The sequence below is a fragment of the Vulpes lagopus genome, chromosome 23 (genome assembly GCF_018345385.1).
Source record: "Vulpes lagopus strain Blue_001 chromosome 23, ASM1834538v1, whole genome shotgun sequence".
NCBI lineage: Eukaryota > Metazoa > Chordata > Mammalia > Carnivora > Canidae > Vulpes > Vulpes lagopus.
Genome location: NC_054846.1, coordinates 28,535,442 through 28,556,296, shown reverse-complemented (window position 1 = coordinate 28,556,296; position 20,855 = coordinate 28,535,442). Strand labels below are relative to the sequence as shown.

Sequence of the window (20,855 nt, the reverse complement as noted above, 5' to 3'; positions counted from 1 at the left end):
TTTCCCACAGGGCTGTGCGCCGCGCGGAACGCTCGCCCGCGCGCGCTTCCGCTGGTTGCCAGGAGACCCTGCCCAGCCAGCTCCTCCAATCAGGACGCGTCTCTCTGCACCCAATCACAGAAGCCGAGAGGCCTGTAGTTAGAGGTGAAAGGTCACGCTGCTGTTTGGCGGCCATTTCTCTGGAAGCTTCGCGGTTCGCGCCGGGCCGGAGTTACTCCCGTCACGAGGGACGGACTACAGCTGGGTCGGCGGCGAGCGGCCTGCAGCGTTGGCTTGTGGTCGCAATGGTAAGGAGGCGGAGCAGGACCGGAGCCGCTAGAGAGCAAGGGAGAGCGGGGGACGCGACTCGCCCGGCCTGCTAGTTGGTTCGCGCGTTCCCCCATTCATCCGCGTGAGGAGCCGCGCACCGAGTTGCCTGCCCCCTTTTCTCCCTCCTCTGGGGACCCGAGGCGCGCGCTCTTCCTCCGATGCGCTTCCTTCCCCTCTTCGTTCGAATGTGAGCCTGAGGTATCCTTGCTGCCTGGGACCACAGGGTCGGGGTAAAGATGGAGCGGTTTTAAGTCGCATCCTACTCCGAGAATCGGCTTTCTCTCATTCTATCGTGTTGGGATTCCCAGCCCCGCAGCCCTCCGGAATACAGAGCCCGAGCTTTGGAGCATTCGTTTGTTCGTTGAGCAAATTCTTTCTTTCTTTTTTTTTTCTGCTCACGCTACCTACCGGAGAACTGTTGTGGGCGTCAGAACATAAGGTGAAAAGTACTGACGCGGACCCTGCTCTAGATTTACTCAGTTGGGTAGGAGAGACTTTATCGGATGATAACATAAACACGTAATCGCACGTAACGTGAAGCGCTAAGAAGAGGGGCAAACAGGATGCTGCGAGGATGCGCGATGGTTCACGAGAAGAGTACCATCAGTCAGGGTGGCGTCCCTGGTCGGAGGATTTAAGCCGAAACCTAAATGATGCGGAATATGAAAGCCAGCCCCTCAGAGAGCAAGAGGAGGAGTGTAGAAACACAGGGGACAGGAACATAGGCCCCAAGGCTGGAAAGAAACCTTGAGCAGTTGGGAGGAATTGACACAAAGCCGCAGGGCTTGCAGGAACTGGTTATGAGATAGGGTCGGGAAAACCTCTAAGGTCAGTGTTAGGAGGTCTGGATTTTACTTCAAGTGCAGGTGAAAGCCATCGAAGCATTTTAAGCTAAAAATACTTGCCATGTGCATAAGTTGGAGAAAGACAAGAGTGAAAACTGAAGACCCATTAGGTTATTGCAGTCGCCCCCACGTTCTTGGAGATCACTCTGAATATGGTTATCTGAGAGAGGTTTAGTAATCAAGTTTCTTGGCTCTTTTCTTTCTTTGGGCCAATGGGAGAATGGGAGAGCAGTTGAGGGAAGGAAAAGTCTGAATTCACCGGGGGAATACTACTGGTTTGCTGAATAAACCAACATTGAGTAATTGCCCATGAGTATAGGCGGCTTTGCTAAGTCAAATAAGATGCACCAGATCTTACTCCTGGAATTCCAGTGAAAGATTGTCAAATGCCATCTGCTCCCTCCTTCCCTTTGTAGCTTCATGTTCAGGGCTCTGACATCACTGAATTGTGTGTCCCTGAGATGGCCTTGTGGCTTCACTGTTCCCTCTTTTTACGTAGGTAACCTCCTCTTCTACCTGGAACAGGTAGAGATATTTTCTCTCTAGAGATATCTCTCACCCTTTAAAATGGAGCCATTACTTACTTCAGGCAAACTTTCCTTTGGACTCTGGATTGATTTGATACCCATATACATAGCATATCTCCTTTTCATACATCCCAGTGTAAATCTTACTTGTTTTGCCTCCTTCCCACTGTGAGCTTCTTGAGGACAAGGACTACAGTCTGCTCACCCCCCACACACACACTACTTTTATTACCTATGTTTCTTTGTAGCCTGGAACAAACAATGAGTAATGTATAGTAGGTGTTCTTGTTTAAGTGAATACTTAATGAAATTGACTAACTGGGTATTTATTTTCTCCTATGCTTTTCAACAAATAAAAGTCGTAAAGTGAGCGAGTCAGAAGTTTGCGTTATTTGGATACCATAAAATATTGGTGATTTGGTAGAGGAGAGTAGGTAATGGAAACTGAGCTAATGCAAAATAATTGAGTCCTGTTTTTGTTCTTTGCACAGAGTTTGCCTCTCAATCCGAAACCTTTTCTGAATGGATTAACAGGAAAGCCAGTAATGGTGAAACTGAAGTGGGGAATGGAGTACAAAGGCTACCTCGTATCTGTAGATGGCTATATGAACATGCAGGTAAGTTACAAAGAGAAGGATCATTAAATTGTATTTATTTTATTTTACCTTAACTCCTCAAAGGTTGACTGTGATTTATAAGAATGTAGTTAAACAAATTGACAAACATAAAACAAAATTCGGAAATAAAGTCAAGGTCAGGGAGAGTGATAAACTGTGTACGAGACTTATAAAACCAAAATCCAGCCATACAATTGACTTCTAGTGCTTAAAATAAAAAGAACGTCGATATTTGAGTCACAGTGGCATAAGGGAAATACAAATGAGTTTCTTTTTTTTTGCAGAAAAAGCAAAACTCTTCCAACATTTAGCTCTGAAATTTTTCAAGCAAATTGCTTACATCTTTGAATGAATGCAAAAGACACAAAAATTCAATAAAAGCGTTTCTTGAGCATTTCTTGAACTGACTGAATGCCTGTTAAGCTGGCTTCTGTAAATGTTTAGAACAGGATGTTTTGTTTTTTAAAGATTTATTTATTTATTTTAAAGAGCAAGAGTGTAGGAGTGGTGGATAGAGGGAGAGAGAGAATCTCTAGCGGACTCTGCACTGAGCTTGGAGCCCACCACAGGGCTCCATCTCATGACCCTGAGATAATGACCTGAGCTGAAATCAGGAGTCAGATGCTTAACGTGGCTTAACCGACTGAGCCACCCAGGCACCCTTTGTTTTATTTTTGTAATTGTGGTAAAAACTATCTAACATAAAATTTACCACTTTAACCATTTTCAAGTGTAGAACTCAGTAGCGTTAAGTACATTCATATTATTATTATTATGCATCCATCACCATTATCCCATTTCCAGAATTCTTATATCATCCCCAGCTGAAACTATACTCATTAAAAAATACTCATACTTATTTCCCCTGTCCTCTGGTAAACATTATTCTTTCTCTGTTCTAGTTCACATGGAATCCTACAGTATTTGTCCTTTTGTGTCTGGCTCCTTTCATTTAGCATGTTTTCAAGGTTCATCCATATTGTAGCATGTACCAGGATTTCATTCCTTGTAGTGACTGAAATAATATTCCACTGTATATGTATACCACATTTTAATCCATTGTTCTGTTGGTGGACATCTGAATTGTTTTCCACCCTCCAGCTGTTGTGAATAATGCAATGAACATGGATGTACAAATATATGTTAGAGGTTCTGCTTTTGCTTCTTTTGATATATATCCAGAAGTGGAATTGCTGGATCATACAGGAATTGTTTTCTTTCATTTTTTTAAGGAACTGTTATACTGTTATCTATAGCAGATGTACCATTTCACATTCCATCAGCAAAGCATTAAAGTTCCACTTTCTTCACGTCTCCCCACCAACACTTGTTTTTTTCTGTTTCTTTGATAATAGCCATCCTAAAATTAGTGATATCTGCAATTTTTATGTGCTTATTGGCTATATATCTTTTTTGGAGAAATGCCTGTTCATGTCCTTTGCCCAAAGACTGGGATGTTTTCTTCGTTGCTTAATTGTAGTAGTTTCCTGCCAGGTTTTTGACAAAAGAGTTTGAAGTTATATATTCCTGAAGCATAGGTATTTATGTGACTAATGGCAGATGGATTTTTAAAAGTTACTTAGATGGGTGGTCATTCCAACTGTGACTCCCGAGTATACTGGTAGTACTAGGAAGAATGCTCACAGGGGTACATGTAGGCAAAAAGCTGAGATTTTCCTGAAGAGGTTACCACTTGAACAAATGATGCTTAGATCCCCAAAGTTCTTATAGAGCATGGTTTTGGCCTGGAAAATTCCTCAAGCAGGAATCATTTACCAAGGCCATAGAAAAATGAGAAGAGTATATCATTCTGCTGAAAATGTTTCAGACTTAAGATAGTGGTGGTGATTACACAACTTTATGAATGCATTAAAAACCACTGGCTTAGGGATCCCTGGGTGGCGCAGCGGTTTGGCGTCTGCCTTTGGCCCAGGGCGCGATCCTGGAGACCCGGGATCGAATCCCATGTCGGGCTACCGGTGCATGGAGCCTGCTTCTCCCTCTGCCTGTGTCTCTGCCTCTCTCTCTCTCTCTGTGACTATCATATATAAAAAAAAAAACAAAAACAAAACAAAACACTGGCTTAGGGCAGCCTGGGTGGCTCAGTGGTTTGGCGCCTGCCTTCAGCCCAGGGTGTGATCCTGGAGACCCAGGATCAAGTCCCACATCAGGCTCCCTGCGTGGAGCCTGCTTCTCCCTCTGCCTGTGTCTCTGCCTCTGCCTGCCCCTCTCTCTCTCTCTCTCTCTCTCTCTCTCTCATAAATAAATAAATAAATAAATAAATAAATAAATAAATAAATAAATAAAAGTCTTTAAAATAAAAACTGACTTAATTTTATGCTATGGGAATTACATTTCAATCAAAGAAAGAAATAAAGAATATCCACCACATATTTGGTTTTAGAAGTATCATAGTTCATGGTGAGCCTGCTGGAGTTGTGAAGTGTCTCTGAGTAAACCACATTAATGATGTTCTTGAGTTTGTTTATTGAGTGAATATTTTTTAAAAGCCCATTGTGTCCATGGCTCTGTGAATAAACCAATGAGCAAAACTAAGTCCCTACTTCCAAGGAGTTTGTGTTGTGGTAGTGGGAGATGGTAATATAATGTGATACCTGGTAATGATAGATACTATGGAGAAAAAAAGCAGAAATGGGGTATTGACAAGAATGTGCAGTGTTAGGATAGCTAGGGAAAGGTTCTCTGAGGAAGTAAATTTAAGCAAAGAACAGGATTGAGTGAGCAACTGAAGAGAGTATCTGGAAAGAGCATATCTCAGTTTGAGGGAGCAGCAAGTACACAAGCCTTGTGGCAGGAACTTGCTTGGTGTGTTCAAGGCATGGCAAGAAGGCAAAAACAGAATGACTTAGGGGAAGAAGAATAATAAGGTTGGAATGGTAGTCCTAGAGGCCCTTTTAAATGATTGTGTTTTGTTTTGTTTTTTAAGATTTTATTTATTTATTCATGAGTGACACAGAGAGGGAGAGAGAGAGGCAGAGACACAGGCAGAGGGAGAAGCAGGCTCCATGCAGGGAGCCTGATATGGGACTCGATCCTGGGTCTCCAGGATCATGCCCTGGGCTGAAGGCGGCACTAAACCGCTGAGCCACCCGGGCTGCCCATGATTGTGTTTTTTAAAATAACAAAGTTTATTACTTGTAGGCAGAAGGAAATCTAAACATTTTAATGTAAAAATTAGAATTTCCTGAAGTAACTATAAAGGTCACTCTGAATTGTTTAACTTTCTCTTAGGAACTTATTTTCCTGTTTATTTGCACATAATTTTAAAAAATTCTTATTCCATCCTTTGGTTTGGGTGTTGACTAATATAAAAGTATTTGATATTTTAGCCATAGATTTTGTACCCTGAATTTTGTAACTTATGTAACTGGATTTTTGGAAAACTTTTATTTTTTTTTTAATTTTTTTTTTTAATTTATTTATGATAGTCACACAGAGAGAGAGAGAGGCAGAGACACAGGCAGAGAGAGAGAAGCAGGCTCCATGCACCGGGAGCCCGACGTGGGACTCGATCCCGGGTCTCCAGGATCGCACCCTGGGCCAAAGGCAGGCGCCAAACTGCTGCGCCACCCAGGGATCCCTGGAAAACTTTTAAAATCATAACTTATTCATAAATTGGAAATTGTCTTCCTCTACATATCGTTTTAATATCTAATAGAAGTGTTACATAACTGAGAAATTTTTAAAAATTGTTGAAACAAGCTTTATTATATATTCTACATCCATCAATGTTAACTTTACAGAATGTTTATGTGAAACCCAAAAAGTACTACAGTAGTAGAAGGCGGCTAATCTATTAATTATAGATAAATGTGAGTTGTTGGTATAGAAAGGTCTCAGTTAATAAGTTCTCTCACCAATATTACCTAATATTTTAGATAGTGTTACATTATTTTCTCCCTGTGTTAATACGCTAATATATTTTCTTTTTTTTTTTAAAGCTTGCAAACACAGAAGAATACATAGATGGAGCATTGTCTGGACATTTGGGTGAAGTTTTAATAAGGTAACAAAACAGCAGTATATGTAAAGAGAGCACTGGAAATACCTGCTTAAATCAACTAGTGCCTCAATTTCAGAATTTAAAAATTACTGTTAATTTAACATAATATTCTATAATTAGACTTAAAGAGTTTTGAAATCCTTAAACTTGTCAAAGAAGATGGAATTTTTTTGGAGTTATTCATCTTTAAGATTTTTCTAGTGTTAATACTAAATTCTAGCTCTTAGCTCTAACCTTTTTTGGTGGTTTTAGTTGCAAGAGCTTGGTTTTGAATTTTAGTTGGATCTGGCTGCTGTTAGGGATTTTTTTCTACGTTCATTTTCTTGAACTAGCATCACACCTTCAAATTTGACTCATGCCTTATGGAAGATCATAAAGATACTAATTTATAAAACATTCAGGTAGTAAATAAGTGACATTTGCTTTTTAACAAATCAATAGTAAAACATTTTTTAAAAAAGAATGAAGTGATATATTTTAAATTTAGCATTCAGTATTTTTGTCATCAAAAATATCTAGCGATAGTAATTTAGATTTTAATGTGGTTTCTGGATGGAACAACAAAATGGATTGTTTTTTTATTTACAGGTGTAATAATGTCCTTTATATCAGGGGTGTTGAAGAAGAGGAAGAAGATGGAGAAATGAGAGAATAGCATCTTTTGTGGGGAATGTTTTTTATATATATTTCTAGACAATAAACTTTTTTTTTTCAACTAGACTCATGAACTATTCATATTCAGATATTTTAAATGCAGAGTTCAAATGTTGAAACACTAGAAAGATTATTCAAAGGAGTAATACTTTAAGAGTCACTCAGCTTCATTCAAGTTGGTTTTCTTTTGTAAGCTCAGTATTCTTTTTCTATAGGGGAAAATTATATGCTTCATAAACATTTATGAAGGTGAATTTCAGCCCTTTTTTGTGATTATATATTAACTGAGACCTTTTAAGAACAGCTCTTTCTTTTAAAGTTATTTTTGAGACAGCTTGACAGGTATAAAGTTAAATATATTCTTAGAACTAATTATATACTGTTTTACTCAGTAGTCAACAAATTACATGTTAATTCTATGTCAATGTAAGCTAATAATGTACATGTTATATCGAAAATTGAAATATCACCTGAAAATTAAAATGATTGTGGATATAGAGCACAACAGAAATTATGAACTGATGTTTAGGCTGAAGGCATATGGTTTGTTTACTTAAGAGAATTAAGTGTTCTGAACAGAACTCCTTAATGTTAATTAAAAACCAGTCTCACAAAAAAAAAACAAAAAAAACAGTCTCACAGTTATATTCTGAGAATATGCTAGTGGTTTCACTTAAGTTTTAAGCTCCTCAAAACCATTTAGATGTTTTAGAGTTATACATCGTTAAAATGTATACTCCACAGTGATAAAAGTATACTATGAACTGTGGACTGATTAAAAACAAATTAGATCATTTAAAGTCCCATGTTGTCAGAGAATGCCATTATTGCAACTCAATGGCCATTCACCACATAGTTACACCAATAAAGTAAACTTTGGATGTGTATCCCCAACTGGGGCAACCCAAAGATATAAATGTTTAGCTATATGGAATTGTACTTAGTATATGATACTAAAAAGCTTCAACAAAAGAAAACTCATTCCCAATCCTATAACACTAGAATAAGTGCCTGTCTTCCTCAAATTGGTTAGGCCAGCATACGGGGCAGAATATTGCCAATATTGAAAACCAGAATCTACAGAATATGCCTAGAACGTTCTGGTAATGAATGTCTTACTGCTCCTATTCAAGTGAAAAAATAATCTTCCTCTAGTGATTTTGTTCTTGTATCCTTGACTAAAAGTAGTTCATGTTTGTTACCAGATGGAGGTTTTGAGCGATAGACAAGTTGTCTTCCCAGCTGAAACAAAAGAAAAATACTTAATATTCTTAGCATACTATTTTCAATGGAATTATAAGTAAAATAATAACTTGATTTTTCCAAGGAATAACCTGGCTTAAAATAGTAAATAATTACCGTTACAAAGGGATTGATAACCTAATGGGTGTGCGACATGCTAGGCAAAAATTAACAAATAGAGCACCACAGTGTGCAGGAGACAGAGCAGTTAGGTTTTATGGGAAAGTTGGGAGATTTAGGTAATCATCAAAAAGCCTGTGTTTCAGATATAGTTGGCCTGGAAAAGAACCATGTTTAAGGCCAACATTTCATTTTTCAGTTCCATAGCAAGTTTTTCCTCCATTGGTTAGAAGAGATCACTTTCCTCTGCTGAACACCAGTTGACTGGCATTTAGAAATTCTGTTAGATAAAAACTTGAAAAACCTTGTACCTCTTCTTAAACACTAGTAATCCTGTTGGCTCTTAGATGTGTTCCCACCAGGAAAGGCTTAGGGAAATCCCTTAATTCATATCTTTTCATTCTGTGGGGCATATACTCAAGTATATTATACTACTCATTATTTCTCTCTTTTAGTCTTTTCCTTCTTTCTTCATTTACTTTGGTTTTGCTTCTATATCTGAATTTGTTTAGTAAATGAAACGGATGAGTTATTTTTCTGTTGAAAATGAGATTGATGGAACATCTCCACTGTGTTTCAAAAGGGGTCCTATCATGTGAGACTACCCTGCATTACAGAATTTGACATTCCTGGCCAACAGGAACTAAGAATAGCAGTCTTCTCCATCATTTTATCAACAAAAATGGTCTTAGGGACTGGAATCCCTGAATTCCTTTCTTAATGTCAGATTTAATGTCAGATTTATTTTTCTCTGTCAACAATCTTTTGGTAATCTTTGTCATTAATACTGCCTGAGAAAATTGCCAGTAATGAAGTGCCCTGACTAGATAAGAACTTCTGTCAGAGGCCTTCGTACATTGTCAACGATCAAATTGGCATTATTTTTTTTCATCCATCTTCCCATTTTAGTTTTCACTCTCATTTTTAGTCTGCTAATTCAATAAGCATTTATTGAATATCCACTATGTGCCAGACCTTGGGGACACAAAGTTCGTAAAAACTCACGGTCTAGAAGGAAAGGTGATGGATATATTAAAAATAATCATTTCAGTTTGGTGAGCTTAGTGAATAGTAGTTTGTATACATGGAAGGGTAATTCTCCTTTGGAAGAAAGAGGGCAGGTCTTTATAAGAAGAGCTGCCCTAGAGAAGTCAGACTCTTTATAAGTTGAAGTGCTTATTTATTTAAGTCAAATTAAGATAACACTTTTTGACATACATATTAATAGTTAACACATTTCAGAAACTTTTTCAAGTACTTACCTCAAAAGGCTGGTTGTGAAGCACACAATAAGTATTCACTGTAGGTTAGCTATTAATATGGTAAGAATCAATGTCCATAGTAGCTTTGCAGATAACCGTGAAATTGGCTTCCCCAAATCTATTTCAGACCCTAACCTTTCTTTCAGAGGAAGGAGAGTAGTATATAGAAACACAATGACCTCCATACCCAGTGGGAAGTCAAGAACCACATATACTTAGTGACTGCCCAATCCCAGACTTCTTATTGGACAGGTAATCTTGCAATATAAAGAACCTTGACTTCTGGTCCTTGAACCTGCTGCTAAATCTAAGCGACTCTGAGTAAATCAGTTTAATGCCAACTATTAATCTTATTTTTTACAATGTGAGGATTAGAAGACTTTTCCAATCATACACAGTTCTCTGGGTTTGCTGTCTCCATTGCCTTATTGAAAGTAGCAAGGCTCATGGCTACTAGTTGTAAGAAGGAGAATGTATATATAAATACATAGAATACTTCCAGAAGGATCCAGATGAAACTTTTAAGAGGTTGTATCAAGGGAGGGGAACTGAGGATAACTTACTTTTCACTAAATACTGTTGTATCTTTTGAACTTTGAGATATATGCTTGTTATTACCTATTCAAAAAAATTAAAGCAAAAATGATCAGTTTCATGAACCTGGAGCTAAAGAAAAAGGAGAGGGGAAAAGTTTCTTTTACTAAAAAGTGGGTCTAATGGAGAACTGTAGACCTAGAAATTTGAATTATCTCCCAAGTAACAAGGAATCAGCGATCAATCAAAGATGGATATATTACATGATTTCGGTATTTTGCTTTTATGCCACAGAAGTGCTCACATCCTGACATAGTTGGACCTGTTGATAACAAAACACAAACCTTTTTCTTTGGTTGTGCTACTGCTCTTTCTAGAGCAGCTTTTAGCCTTTCCTCTTGGTGTTTTTGTTTTTCTTTCATTTTCTCTTCACGTAACCTGTCAAAAAAGGAAAACATTCTTTTAACTATAAATGACAGAAAGTAAACAAAGACCTACATTATTTTTTAGTAATAAATATTATAAGCTCTCAAAGTTAAAATAATACTTCACCTTCACCCATATTGTGTTTTTTAGCATTCAGGTGAAATCTCAACAACAGGTCCCATTTGTGTTAAAATTGGAGAAAATTGCTAGTCACCATTTTGCAAGGAGTAAAATCTACCCATATCTTGGTCTAAAACAAGCATCTCAGCAAAGCCTTCTTGTCACTCCACTTACATTTTAGCACTTTGCAGTTAATGTGTACAAGGCCTCTCGAATTAACACCCAGCCCCTGCTTTAGCCTTTTACTAAAGTATAAGGTACAGAAAAGTGCATAAACCGCAGTGTATATAGTTCAGTGAATTGCCACAAAAGTGTACTTTTCCAGTTAATCTTTTTGAATGGTCTCCTGAAATTAAGACCAAGAACTGCTATTTGTCTTTTTCTCTTTAGGGTTGTTGTGAGGATAAAATTAAATGAGATGACCTATGTCAACTGTCTGGCCAATGCCTGGTGCAGAATAGTCCCTCACGAAGTCATAGCTATTTTATGGACTTACACAGTTATAAGTAACATTTACTGAATATTTTTTATGCCAAATGAGTTGTTAATGTACGTCTACACCATAGGAAGTACTCTTATGGGAGTAATTTTTTTATAATTAAAAAAATTTTTCCTTTATATTAAATGATCACCTTAATGTATTCTGTACTTTGTTTTTAAATGGGGGAAAACAATACTCCCCGTACGCTGGTAAGTTATAACAAAATATCTAACATTAGTACCTAATATTTGAATACTCCCTATATGCCATGCACAAACCCTATGAGATAAGTACCATTATTACTGCCCATTTTACAGATAACTGAGACATAGGAGAAATTATGTGCTGTACCTAAGGTCACAGAAGTTGTAAATGGGCAGAACCTGCATTGAAGCCAAGCAGGTCAGCCATAGTGTTAGTCTGCCTCTTAACTTTTTTTGTTGTTGTTAGGACATGAACAGTATTGCACCTATAAGCATTGTCTATGTGCCACATTATTCTAGGGATCATATATTTATAATCATTGCCCCAAAGGTAGTTATCTTTATTTAATTCACTATGGAAGTTTGTAAATCAGTACATTCTCCTTGAAAGGCAAGTAGGTAAGGATGTGGAGATGGGTGTCGAGGTAGGGAGGGAGTGCTGTTCCAAGGATGATAATCCTCATGAAGTTGTCTTGAGGAATGAGTGAGTTAAGGTGTAGACGCTGTGTGTGTAAGTGTTGCCAGTTATGCACTGAGAAAAACCCTCATTGCATGGCTCTTTCAAACAATTCCTTCATGTATAGTCTCCTTGGAGTGAAAGGCTCCTAATTCTATGCCTTGGGACCTCTACTATAACTGCAGTTCCCCTTCCACAAGATAGCTCTTCAAAAATAATAAGTTGTGAATATTCATCCTGAAAATCCATTTTTTTCAGACTTAAACAACTCCTTTACCCATCTCAAACTAGATCAGTTGCTCTGGTGAACTCTTTCCTTCACAGTGCTCATTACTTGGTAATGACACATTGTCTCATAAGAATATTTGATTAATATGTCTCCCACATTAAATAATAGCTCTAGAAGGGCAGGGCTGGGTTTGGATATACAGCATCTTTCTTGAGATCCTTGCCATGTAATGCCTTGCTCAGTGAAAATATTATCTCATTAAGTCATTCACTACACCTCCATCATAAGACATTGACTATACTTTTGCCGTCGTTCTTTCTGTTTTATCCTCTCAATTGCCTCCACATTTTCTTTGGGAATGGATTCAATGAGATCGCTCAATTCCACCAGGCGAGACTCTACTTTTACCAGCTTTTGAACTGGGTTGAGGCTGCCAACATCAGCATCTCCAGTGCAGACTTTGTATACTTGATTAATCTTTTTACTAAGAGAGTCTATCAGTCTTTCCTGAGATTGAAAAGAAAAGGGGAACAGAAAACAAAACATCTCATGACTATTTCTTTGTTCTTTCAATAAATGTAAAATTCTATTTTACTGTATTGTAATGAAAAGGCTCTTATGTGCTACTACATATTTCTTTTTAAAGAAAAAAGTTTAGGGGTGCCTGGGTGGCTCAGTCAGTTAAGCACCTGACTTTGGCTCAGGTCCTGATCTGAGTCTGGGATCAAGCCCCAGCCCAAGCACCACAGGATGGGCTCCGTGCTCAGCAGGGAGTCTACTTGTCCTCCTCCTCCCTCTGCCCCACCCCCAGCTCGTCCTCTCTTTCTCTCTCTCTCTCAAGTAAATAAATAATGAAAAAAAAATAGAATGGTGAGAAAATGCAGCAGTGATAGAGTTTTAGATTATTACTATAGTAACACCTTGGATTATTTTCTTTTTTTTTTCTTTAAAAAATATTTCAGTCTAGGTATAAAAAGGCAATTTTAATATGACAATATCCTTATGCTTGAGTGTTTTGTGTATCTGATTCCCTGAACATTCAGGCAAAAGCAATGTATACATATATTTTAAATCTTTTTTTTTTTTTTGCCACTTCAGTGCATCTCTTTGGAACATGGCATGTGAGCTCTGTTTCTTTTTTTTTTTTTTTTTCACTTATTACTCTTCACTGTTGAAACTACAGTCACCCTATATGAAAGCTATTTGCATACATACATGCATTATCTCCCCTTCTAGACTTTAGCACCTGGAGGGCAGGAGTTATGTTTATACTTCTATCTAAAGCAGCACCTTGCCCATAACTATGCACTTAATAAATGTTTGCTGAATAAACGGCTGAGTGCATTCTGAGAGGAAAAAAAAGTTAGAAGCAAACAGATTGCCAGGCTGGCCTACAAAGCCTTTTGAGGAGTTTAATTTTAACTCTTGCAACTGGAAGCTGTTGCCATATTCTGGTCTAAGTAGAGGCTTGGGCCAAACCTTGCTGATGATCCCTGTACCTGGCCACTGCGCCGTCTTAACTGTTGGTAGATATGTTTGAGCTTGTAGGTAACGTGTTTCGGGACCATGTAACTCTCAGGCTCTTTCTCCACCGTGTACCCAGCATTCACAGTTAAGAGGATCTCAATAAACTGATGGGCAAAGTAAATCGTTCTCCAGGTAGCAGCCTGCCCCCATTCCTGCTTCTGCTCAAGAAGATGAAAATCATCATGAAGCCAAGGACAAGTTAAACTCAAGACAGATATGGCTTCAGGAGCCATGGGAAAACCTTCCTGCAATCACAGATTCCTTACAGAGCCACCAGCACTTAATTACAAGTCCAGGTCTCTTACCAATAGTTTGCTTCAGATAGCTTGTGTCTCTCACCTCCTGGTTTAACCACTTTTCTGATGGTCCTGTTTACCTCTAAGCACCCTTTCTTCCCTGACACTGTATTTTCCTGTTTATATTAAAAACATGCTGTTTTTCACACCTCCACCTGATACAACTGTATGCTCACTGGAATTGAAACCCAAAACTTAAAAAAATTGCACCTTTTAGAAAACTTGGAAAAGCGCAAACTAATATTAAAGGAAAAAGTAAAAGAAAAACGCAGAAAGGCCTATTTGCTGTAAAGCTCTTTTTTGTTCTCCCTTTCTAAATAACATTGTTTCCTACTTATATTAGTTCATTCGTTTTAGAACTTTAGGAATACAGGGATCTATAAAAGGGAAAATAAAAGCAGCCCACTCATCAAGAAGTGTATATTGGGTATGTGAAAACAATTTTGTTGCAGTGGGAGTCCTAATTTTAAAAATATGAACAGTGGTTCTGAGAAAAAAGCTACTTTAATATGAGAATGGTTAGAGTTGATGAAAATTTCCAACGGAGAGCTCTTGAACCATAAGACTGTTAGAGGTGGATGGATAGTGGCCTTTCAGGATGTCTTCTTTTTTCTAGAATGCCTTTTTCTTTTTCTTTTTTTTTTTTTTTTTTTTTTTCTTTTTTTAAGTTCTCCCTGTGAAACAGAAAAGGAAAAGACAAGGAGAGATGTTTTCTTAAGATAACAAGGTAAGGACAGCATAAGAAATAGGCTTAGGGAATGAGGTTAAGGAATACATACTCATATATGAGAAAGATGAGGGCCTGGCCCAGCAGAGCAAAAACACAAAGGAAAAAGGAACAGGGGCTCAAGGTACAGGCCTTCTGATGACCTAGAAGTGAGGTGTCCAATCCCCGGACCTGCCACCAGATGGCAGACCCAGCCCAGAGTCCCTCAGAGGAGGAGCTGCCTGGGAGGCTGCAAGAGTTGGGAGGAGTTCCTGCTGCTCCCCAGAGGTAGAGTGGGCCAGAGTTGTGGAAGACCAAAACTGGGATAAATAAAGGCTTTATTTATAAATAAAGGATGCCTTCCAAAAGTGAATAGGACGTGACCTGACCAGGGTGATGTGTAGGAGTAATAATTCTATCAAAATTGGATAAGAGAGTGGGAGATGTCTAGATGCCATTTAAAGTTTTTCTTTCTTAAGGATTCTCTAATTCTAATCCATGTCACATTCTGCTGTGTGCTGACTGCAAATAACTCCCAATTGAACTAGATCAGCTCCCTGTTTGAAAGAATAAAAGAGACGAATACATCCTGCAGATTGTGCAGTAGCTTACATTCCATTTCATGTTCAATGAAAATGAACAGATAACAGCTACACAAAACAATGTGAATGAATCTAACAAACATAATTTTGAGAAAAAGAAGCCAGATAAGCTAGACATATTACATGATTCCACTTACATAAAGTTCAAAACATGAAAGCTAGTTGATAAGTCAGGATTGCAGTCGCCTTTGACAGATGGTAGAGACTGGAAAGGGAGCGTGAGGGAGGCTTCTGCAGGGAGTTATAATGGTCTGTTCCCTAAACATGGGTGTGTTCACTTTGAGGAAAGTTCTTAAGAGATATTTATAGAATTTGTGCATTTTCCAATATTATACTTGAATTTAAAATTTTATTTTAAAAAGTAAAATACTGAATCAAAAATGCATTTAGGGAGTAGTAAGTAGTGTAGAAGTTTAGCAAGAATAAAACTTTGATTTTATAGTTATAAATCCAGAGTAACTATGATTATTTATGAGTATCAAAGTTAGATTATAAGCTGTTTACTAATGAAGGATTATGTTTTGTCCATTTGGGGACCTGAAAGTATAGGAGTGATTCTTTTATTTATTTATTTTTTAAGATTTTATTTATTTATTCATGAGAGAGAGAGAGAGAGGCAGAGACACAGGCAGAGGGAGAAGCAGGCTCCATGCAGGGAGCCCGATGTGGGATTCGATCCCAGGTCTCCAGGATCACGCCCCGGGCTGAAGGCGGTGCTGAACCGCTGAGCCACCCAGGGACCCCCTAGGAGTGATTCTAAGAATACTTTTCCCCTATCATTTCCCTGCTCTGTTCCCTCTTTCCCATGCGAGCATTTCCCATCTCTAGGAGACACTATGAATTATTAGGCCTATTTTCCCAGAGCGTGTAATTCTTGAATACCAAAATTATACCTGTGACCAAAATTTATCTTTTAAAAAGTAATTTTCAGATCAATTCTACTACCTATTCTGCTTAGGGATCCGGTTGCCTCAAAATTTAAGAGTATTAAAAATGTTAACTGTTTGTAGAGCTGTCTGAAACTTGGATGAAGGGGTTTGGTTGGGGAGGGTGAAATACCGCTGATACTTATCTGACATTTTTTATGCCGATCAGCTTCAGAATTATTGAAAACAATTGAAGAGTGGAAGCAACCCAAATGTTCATCCACGGATGAATGGATAAACAGAATGTGGAATACAAACACAATAGAATATTCTTCAGCCATAAAAGAAATTCAGTTCTGACACATGCTGTAACATGGATGAAACTTGAAAACATTATGCTAAATGCAAAAGGACAACTATTGTATGATTCCGTTAATGTGAGGTGCCTAAAAACAGGCAAATTTATAGACAAGAAGCAGAATAAGTTACCAGAGGCCAGGAAAATGAAGGAAGAGAGAATTCTTGTTTAATGAGTACAGAGTTTCTATTTGATGAAAAATTCTATGAATAGATGGTGGTGATGGTTACCCAATACTGCAAATATACTTAATCACACTGAATTGTACACTTAAAATGGTAAATTTTGTCAAGTATGTTTTACCACACATACAGCTAAAAAAAAGCCAACATTGAAGAACTGAAAGGTCGCTGTCATGCCACGTCTTGCTCTAGCTGTGCAAGGGAATGATCCCATTCCCTCCTAACTCCAGGTACAAAACCACCCTAGGAAATGTGTGTAAACGAGCCATGAATAGCTTGCTTTTGTAACTCTGCTCATCCTATGTTTAGAGAGGACAATCTTCTGATTGAGTTCCCCCAAATCTACCTCTGAAAATCCATTTCATAACCATAAATATTAGCCTCACATATGAAATTTGAATTTTTATTTCATTTGAGATTTTTTATAAGGAAATCCATGCTGGCTGGAGTTTGTTGTGGGTCTAGAACGAATCATTCATTCAACAAACATTTACTGAGCACCTACTTTATAGGGACACTTAACATACCTAACTAGAAAGGGTCATACAATCCCTGCCCTGGAGGGGTTTGTACCTTGCTGGGAGAGATGTTCAGGTAAATGCATAGTACATTAATATTTGTCACAGGGGCTCCCATAATGGATCTATCTGTGCAAGAGAGGCCAGAATCTACTAGAGGCTCAGTTCTAGGCAGATATTCCATTCAGTTTTGATTCAGTGCTTCCCGTTAATTATTTGCCTTCAAATTACTACTAAAATGATCATAGGCAATGAACTATATCATGTATATACACTCTGACTAAAAGAAATGTATTTATAAGGGGAGAAAATCTCAGCATCATACTTTGTAATAATTAGAGCAACATTTTAAAAAGAACCTCATTGTCAATTTGAATGCTTTCTGTATGTAAATTGACTTACATACTGACAGGATAATTCCAACCTGGTTTTCTGCCTCTGTCATCAACCCAGGATTTGTGGTGTGTCTTAACTCCCCATTCCAATGCTTAGTGGACAGGGAATGCACATTATTATTAACAGAAGCCAAAATAAAATTACCATAGGCAAAGAAGGATTACCTGAGCATCTGATTTAAATTCTCCAAAACTAAATAGCTTGGACCTTAATTCCAATTCTGCTGCTTTTTCCTCTTCTCTCACACAGCTAGCCTTAAGCATTTCCTTGTGCTCCAGAAGAAACTCTATATTGCTATTTCTATTGCAAAAGAAGAAAGAGACCCTTGTCTGCAATTTGTGGTTTAGAAATAAGCCATCAGTCAGTAGTTTTAACACTTTCCATATCATGTGTCAACATTCTATGTCTAGCAAGCCAAATACGAGTATATTTTAAGAAATTGTCAAAGTACATGCAACTTTTCAGGTAAAATGAGAAGAGTAAATGTACAGATGCTGCTTTTAACTTCCTCCAGGAAGCATTTTCTTCCTGTGATTCCCTTGAAACTCCTAAATAGCAGCAGAATTGATGTGTCAGGAAGCCAAGTTGTGGTGTGATCTGGAAATAGATTCTGTCCTAACATAGATACCCTTTTCCTGCCCAGCCATACCCACCTCGTTCCTAAGACTCATACTGTCAGGGTGGGAGCACCATACGCTCTAAGGACTGGGCGACAGAAGACAAGGATGAAAAGGATACATTAGTAGTAACAGGTAGCTGTGATATCATGATTTGTAGGGTCTTCACTTTTCAGTAAGTTAATTTGTTCCAAAGTCCAGTATAGTTTGACCTACTGTTTGAAAAGATTGCAATCTTCTGGCCCAGAAAACTCTGCCAAAAAAAGCTTTACACATTTTTATAATGGGAGATAAACAGATTTATTCTCTGCAGTTTGAAGCTATTTTCCAGTAGCTTCCAATATTACTTCCAATTTTATAAAATTTTACAGAAGGAATTTTCATCAAATTCAGCCTCCTTCCTGTGACAGAAATTCCTTTTATGAGAGCCCTGATATATCTACATATGTACATTATGAAATGATATAATATTTAAGTCACATAAGCTTTGCTGAGAGTCACTGCCAAGAAAAATGAATTTATTAGCCTTATCATCCAGAACCTGATTTAATTAGCTAGATGGTAGAGTGAAAAGTACACCAAACAAAACTTAGTAAGTTGTGGAATCACTATGTTATATACCTGTAACTAATGTAATGTGTGTCAACTCTACTTCAGTTGAAAAAAATCAAGGCAGTACATTTTAATTCTTTATAATCTTTCAAACTGCCTTTTATTATTGCTAGCTAGGAAAATGTTTTGACAAGTGAAAGGAAGTAGAGACTAAAACTAAAGCCAGTCTACTCTGTGTAAATAAAACTTCTACATTTTAAACTGTACAATATAAATGATTATTAATAAAAATCCCACCCTAAATCCAGCGAGACCATGAGGAAGGGTCACTATAGGAATCAGTTGGATTCTGTCACTGGTTAGAGACTGCTTAATAGAATAAATCTATTGTTTTGTTATCTTTAATAACTTACATTTTATCCTGTATAAGTTTTTCTCTTTTATTTACATCTTCAAGATTTTCATCTACATCTTGGGAATATTGTACCAAAGTTAGATTCTGCTCTTCCAGCTCTGTGAGGACTTGAAGTAACTCTTCTGGTTCTTTGAAATAAAGGTCTGGCTCCTAATCAATCAATAATGAATATAATTCATTTAAAAATATGCTATTTACGCACCTATGACTTATCTAGAGAAATACAGTGGGGAAAATGAATACCGTTCTGATTATGATGGAGGCATGGGCAGGGCAGAGGAGCCTATTTCTGTGTGAGAACTGGCCTTCAGCAAGAGGACATTTAGGGTGTCAGGGGAGATGAAAGGTATTATAGGAAAGAAAAAGGAAGGTGAGGAAAACAGAAAGAAGAGATGGAGCAGAAGAGAAGCCCAAGGCAGGAAAAAGGGAAAGCGGGGTCTGGGGAAAGGCAGTAGAGGGAAGAGAAGAAAAAAAGGAGGCTAAGCGAAGGTCATTTCGTCCCCCCATTTTATTTTATATTTTCCAAAAAATAAATATATGTATTACTTTAAGTAAATTTAATTTTTAAAAAGATGACTTGAGTATTTGCACACCATGCTTATCATATTTACTCTAGCCAAGAGGTGGAAGCAACCTAAAGGTCCACTGAGGGATGAATGGATAAAGAAAATGTGGTATTCATAGAACGGGATATTATTCAGCCTTAAAAAAGAAGGAAATCCCTGCACACACTACCACATGAGTGAACCTGGAGGACACTAGGCTCTGTGAAATAAGCCAAGTTACAGAGAGAAAAAAAAATGTATAATTCCAGTTTTATGAGGTATCTAAAATAATCAAACTCTTAGAAAGGAACTGTGGTTGCCAGGGCTGGCTGCAGGGGAAGGAGAACAGGGGAGTTCAGTGGGTACAGGTTTCCATTTTGCAAGATGATAAAGTTCTAGAGATCTGTTTACAACAATGTGCATTTAGTTAACATTATACTGTACACTTAAATTTGAAAGTGGTGAAGATGATAAGTTCTGTTATGTTTTTTACCACAATTTTAAAAAGATCACTTGTATAAGATGTGTTATATGTAATAATGGATGGTGTTTTTAAATGTTTTTTGTTCCTTGTGAGTTTCTGTGGTTGTATTCAGGATGGGGTTAGCTCAAAGTCAGTCTTGTAAAATAAAGGGCTGTTTTGTTGAAGACTGGTTTATCTTACAGTACAGCTACACAGTATATCTTGAGCTCCAGTAAAATGAGAAGCAATCAGAAAGTGACTATTTTTACGAGATGATTGTAGATAACATTTATCTCCTAAACCTCCTTATAAACATTTTTTCATAAAATGATGACAAAGATGAACTATAGATGCAACTGGGAAACAGCAGCAAAATCATAATTTCTTCTGGAAAGTTGTGGATTATTTAGAATAGGAAATTTTAATTTTAAAAGAAAAAAATGAGCACTTTTACTTTTCACCAAACAGTATTTAAATCAAAAAAGATAATCTGGTTACCAGATCATAGTCCATATCATCGTCTAAAAATAATTCCAAACTGTCTTCTGAACTGATACTGTCAGTGTGGCTGTAAAAGAAAGAAAATGTCTGATTTCTGAACCATTTTCAGTCAACAGATTTCCTTCATTTCTAAACTGCCTTTGGAACCTAACTAGAACAGTTCTTTTCTTTTTTTTTTTTTTTTTTTTTTTTTAAATTTATTTATGATAGTCATAGAGAGAGAGAGAGAGAGGCAGAGACACAGGCAGAGGGAAAAGCAGG

At 37.6% G+C, this 20,855-nt stretch overlaps 2 protein-coding genes across 2 annotated transcripts in view; one reads left to right on the top strand and one right to left on the bottom strand.

Moving 5' to 3' along the window:
• The first annotated feature begins 157 nt into the window (after positions 1-157).
• On the top strand, positions 158-7,042 carry SNRPF (small nuclear ribonucleoprotein polypeptide F). The gene is made up of 4 exons (XM_041737782.1): positions 158-287; positions 2,173-2,298; positions 6,261-6,325; positions 6,911-7,042. The coding sequence occupies exons 1-4, from the start codon at positions 285-287 to the stop codon at positions 6,975-6,977; spliced, it is 261 nt and encodes an 86-aa protein (XP_041593716.1). The 5' UTR covers positions 158-284; the 3' UTR covers positions 6,978-7,042.
• Positions 7,043-8,030: 988 nt separating this feature from the next.
• The window catches only part of CCDC38 (coiled-coil domain containing 38), a 46,271-nt gene continuing 33,446 nt past the window's right edge, over positions 8,031-20,855 (bottom strand). The window contains exons 11-16 of the mRNA XM_041737978.1: positions 20,592-20,661; positions 19,084-19,235; positions 17,666-17,801; positions 12,352-12,557; positions 10,479-10,572; positions 8,031-8,218 (exon numbers count right to left, since the gene is read on the bottom strand). Coding sequence (XP_041593912.1) covers positions 8,105-8,218; positions 10,479-10,572; positions 12,352-12,557; positions 17,666-17,801; positions 19,084-19,235; positions 20,592-20,661 — 772 coding nt within the window. The 3' untranslated portion in view covers positions 8,031-8,104. The remainder of the gene's footprint in view (positions 8,219-10,478; positions 10,573-12,351; positions 12,558-17,665; positions 17,802-19,083; positions 19,236-20,591; positions 20,662-20,855) is intronic.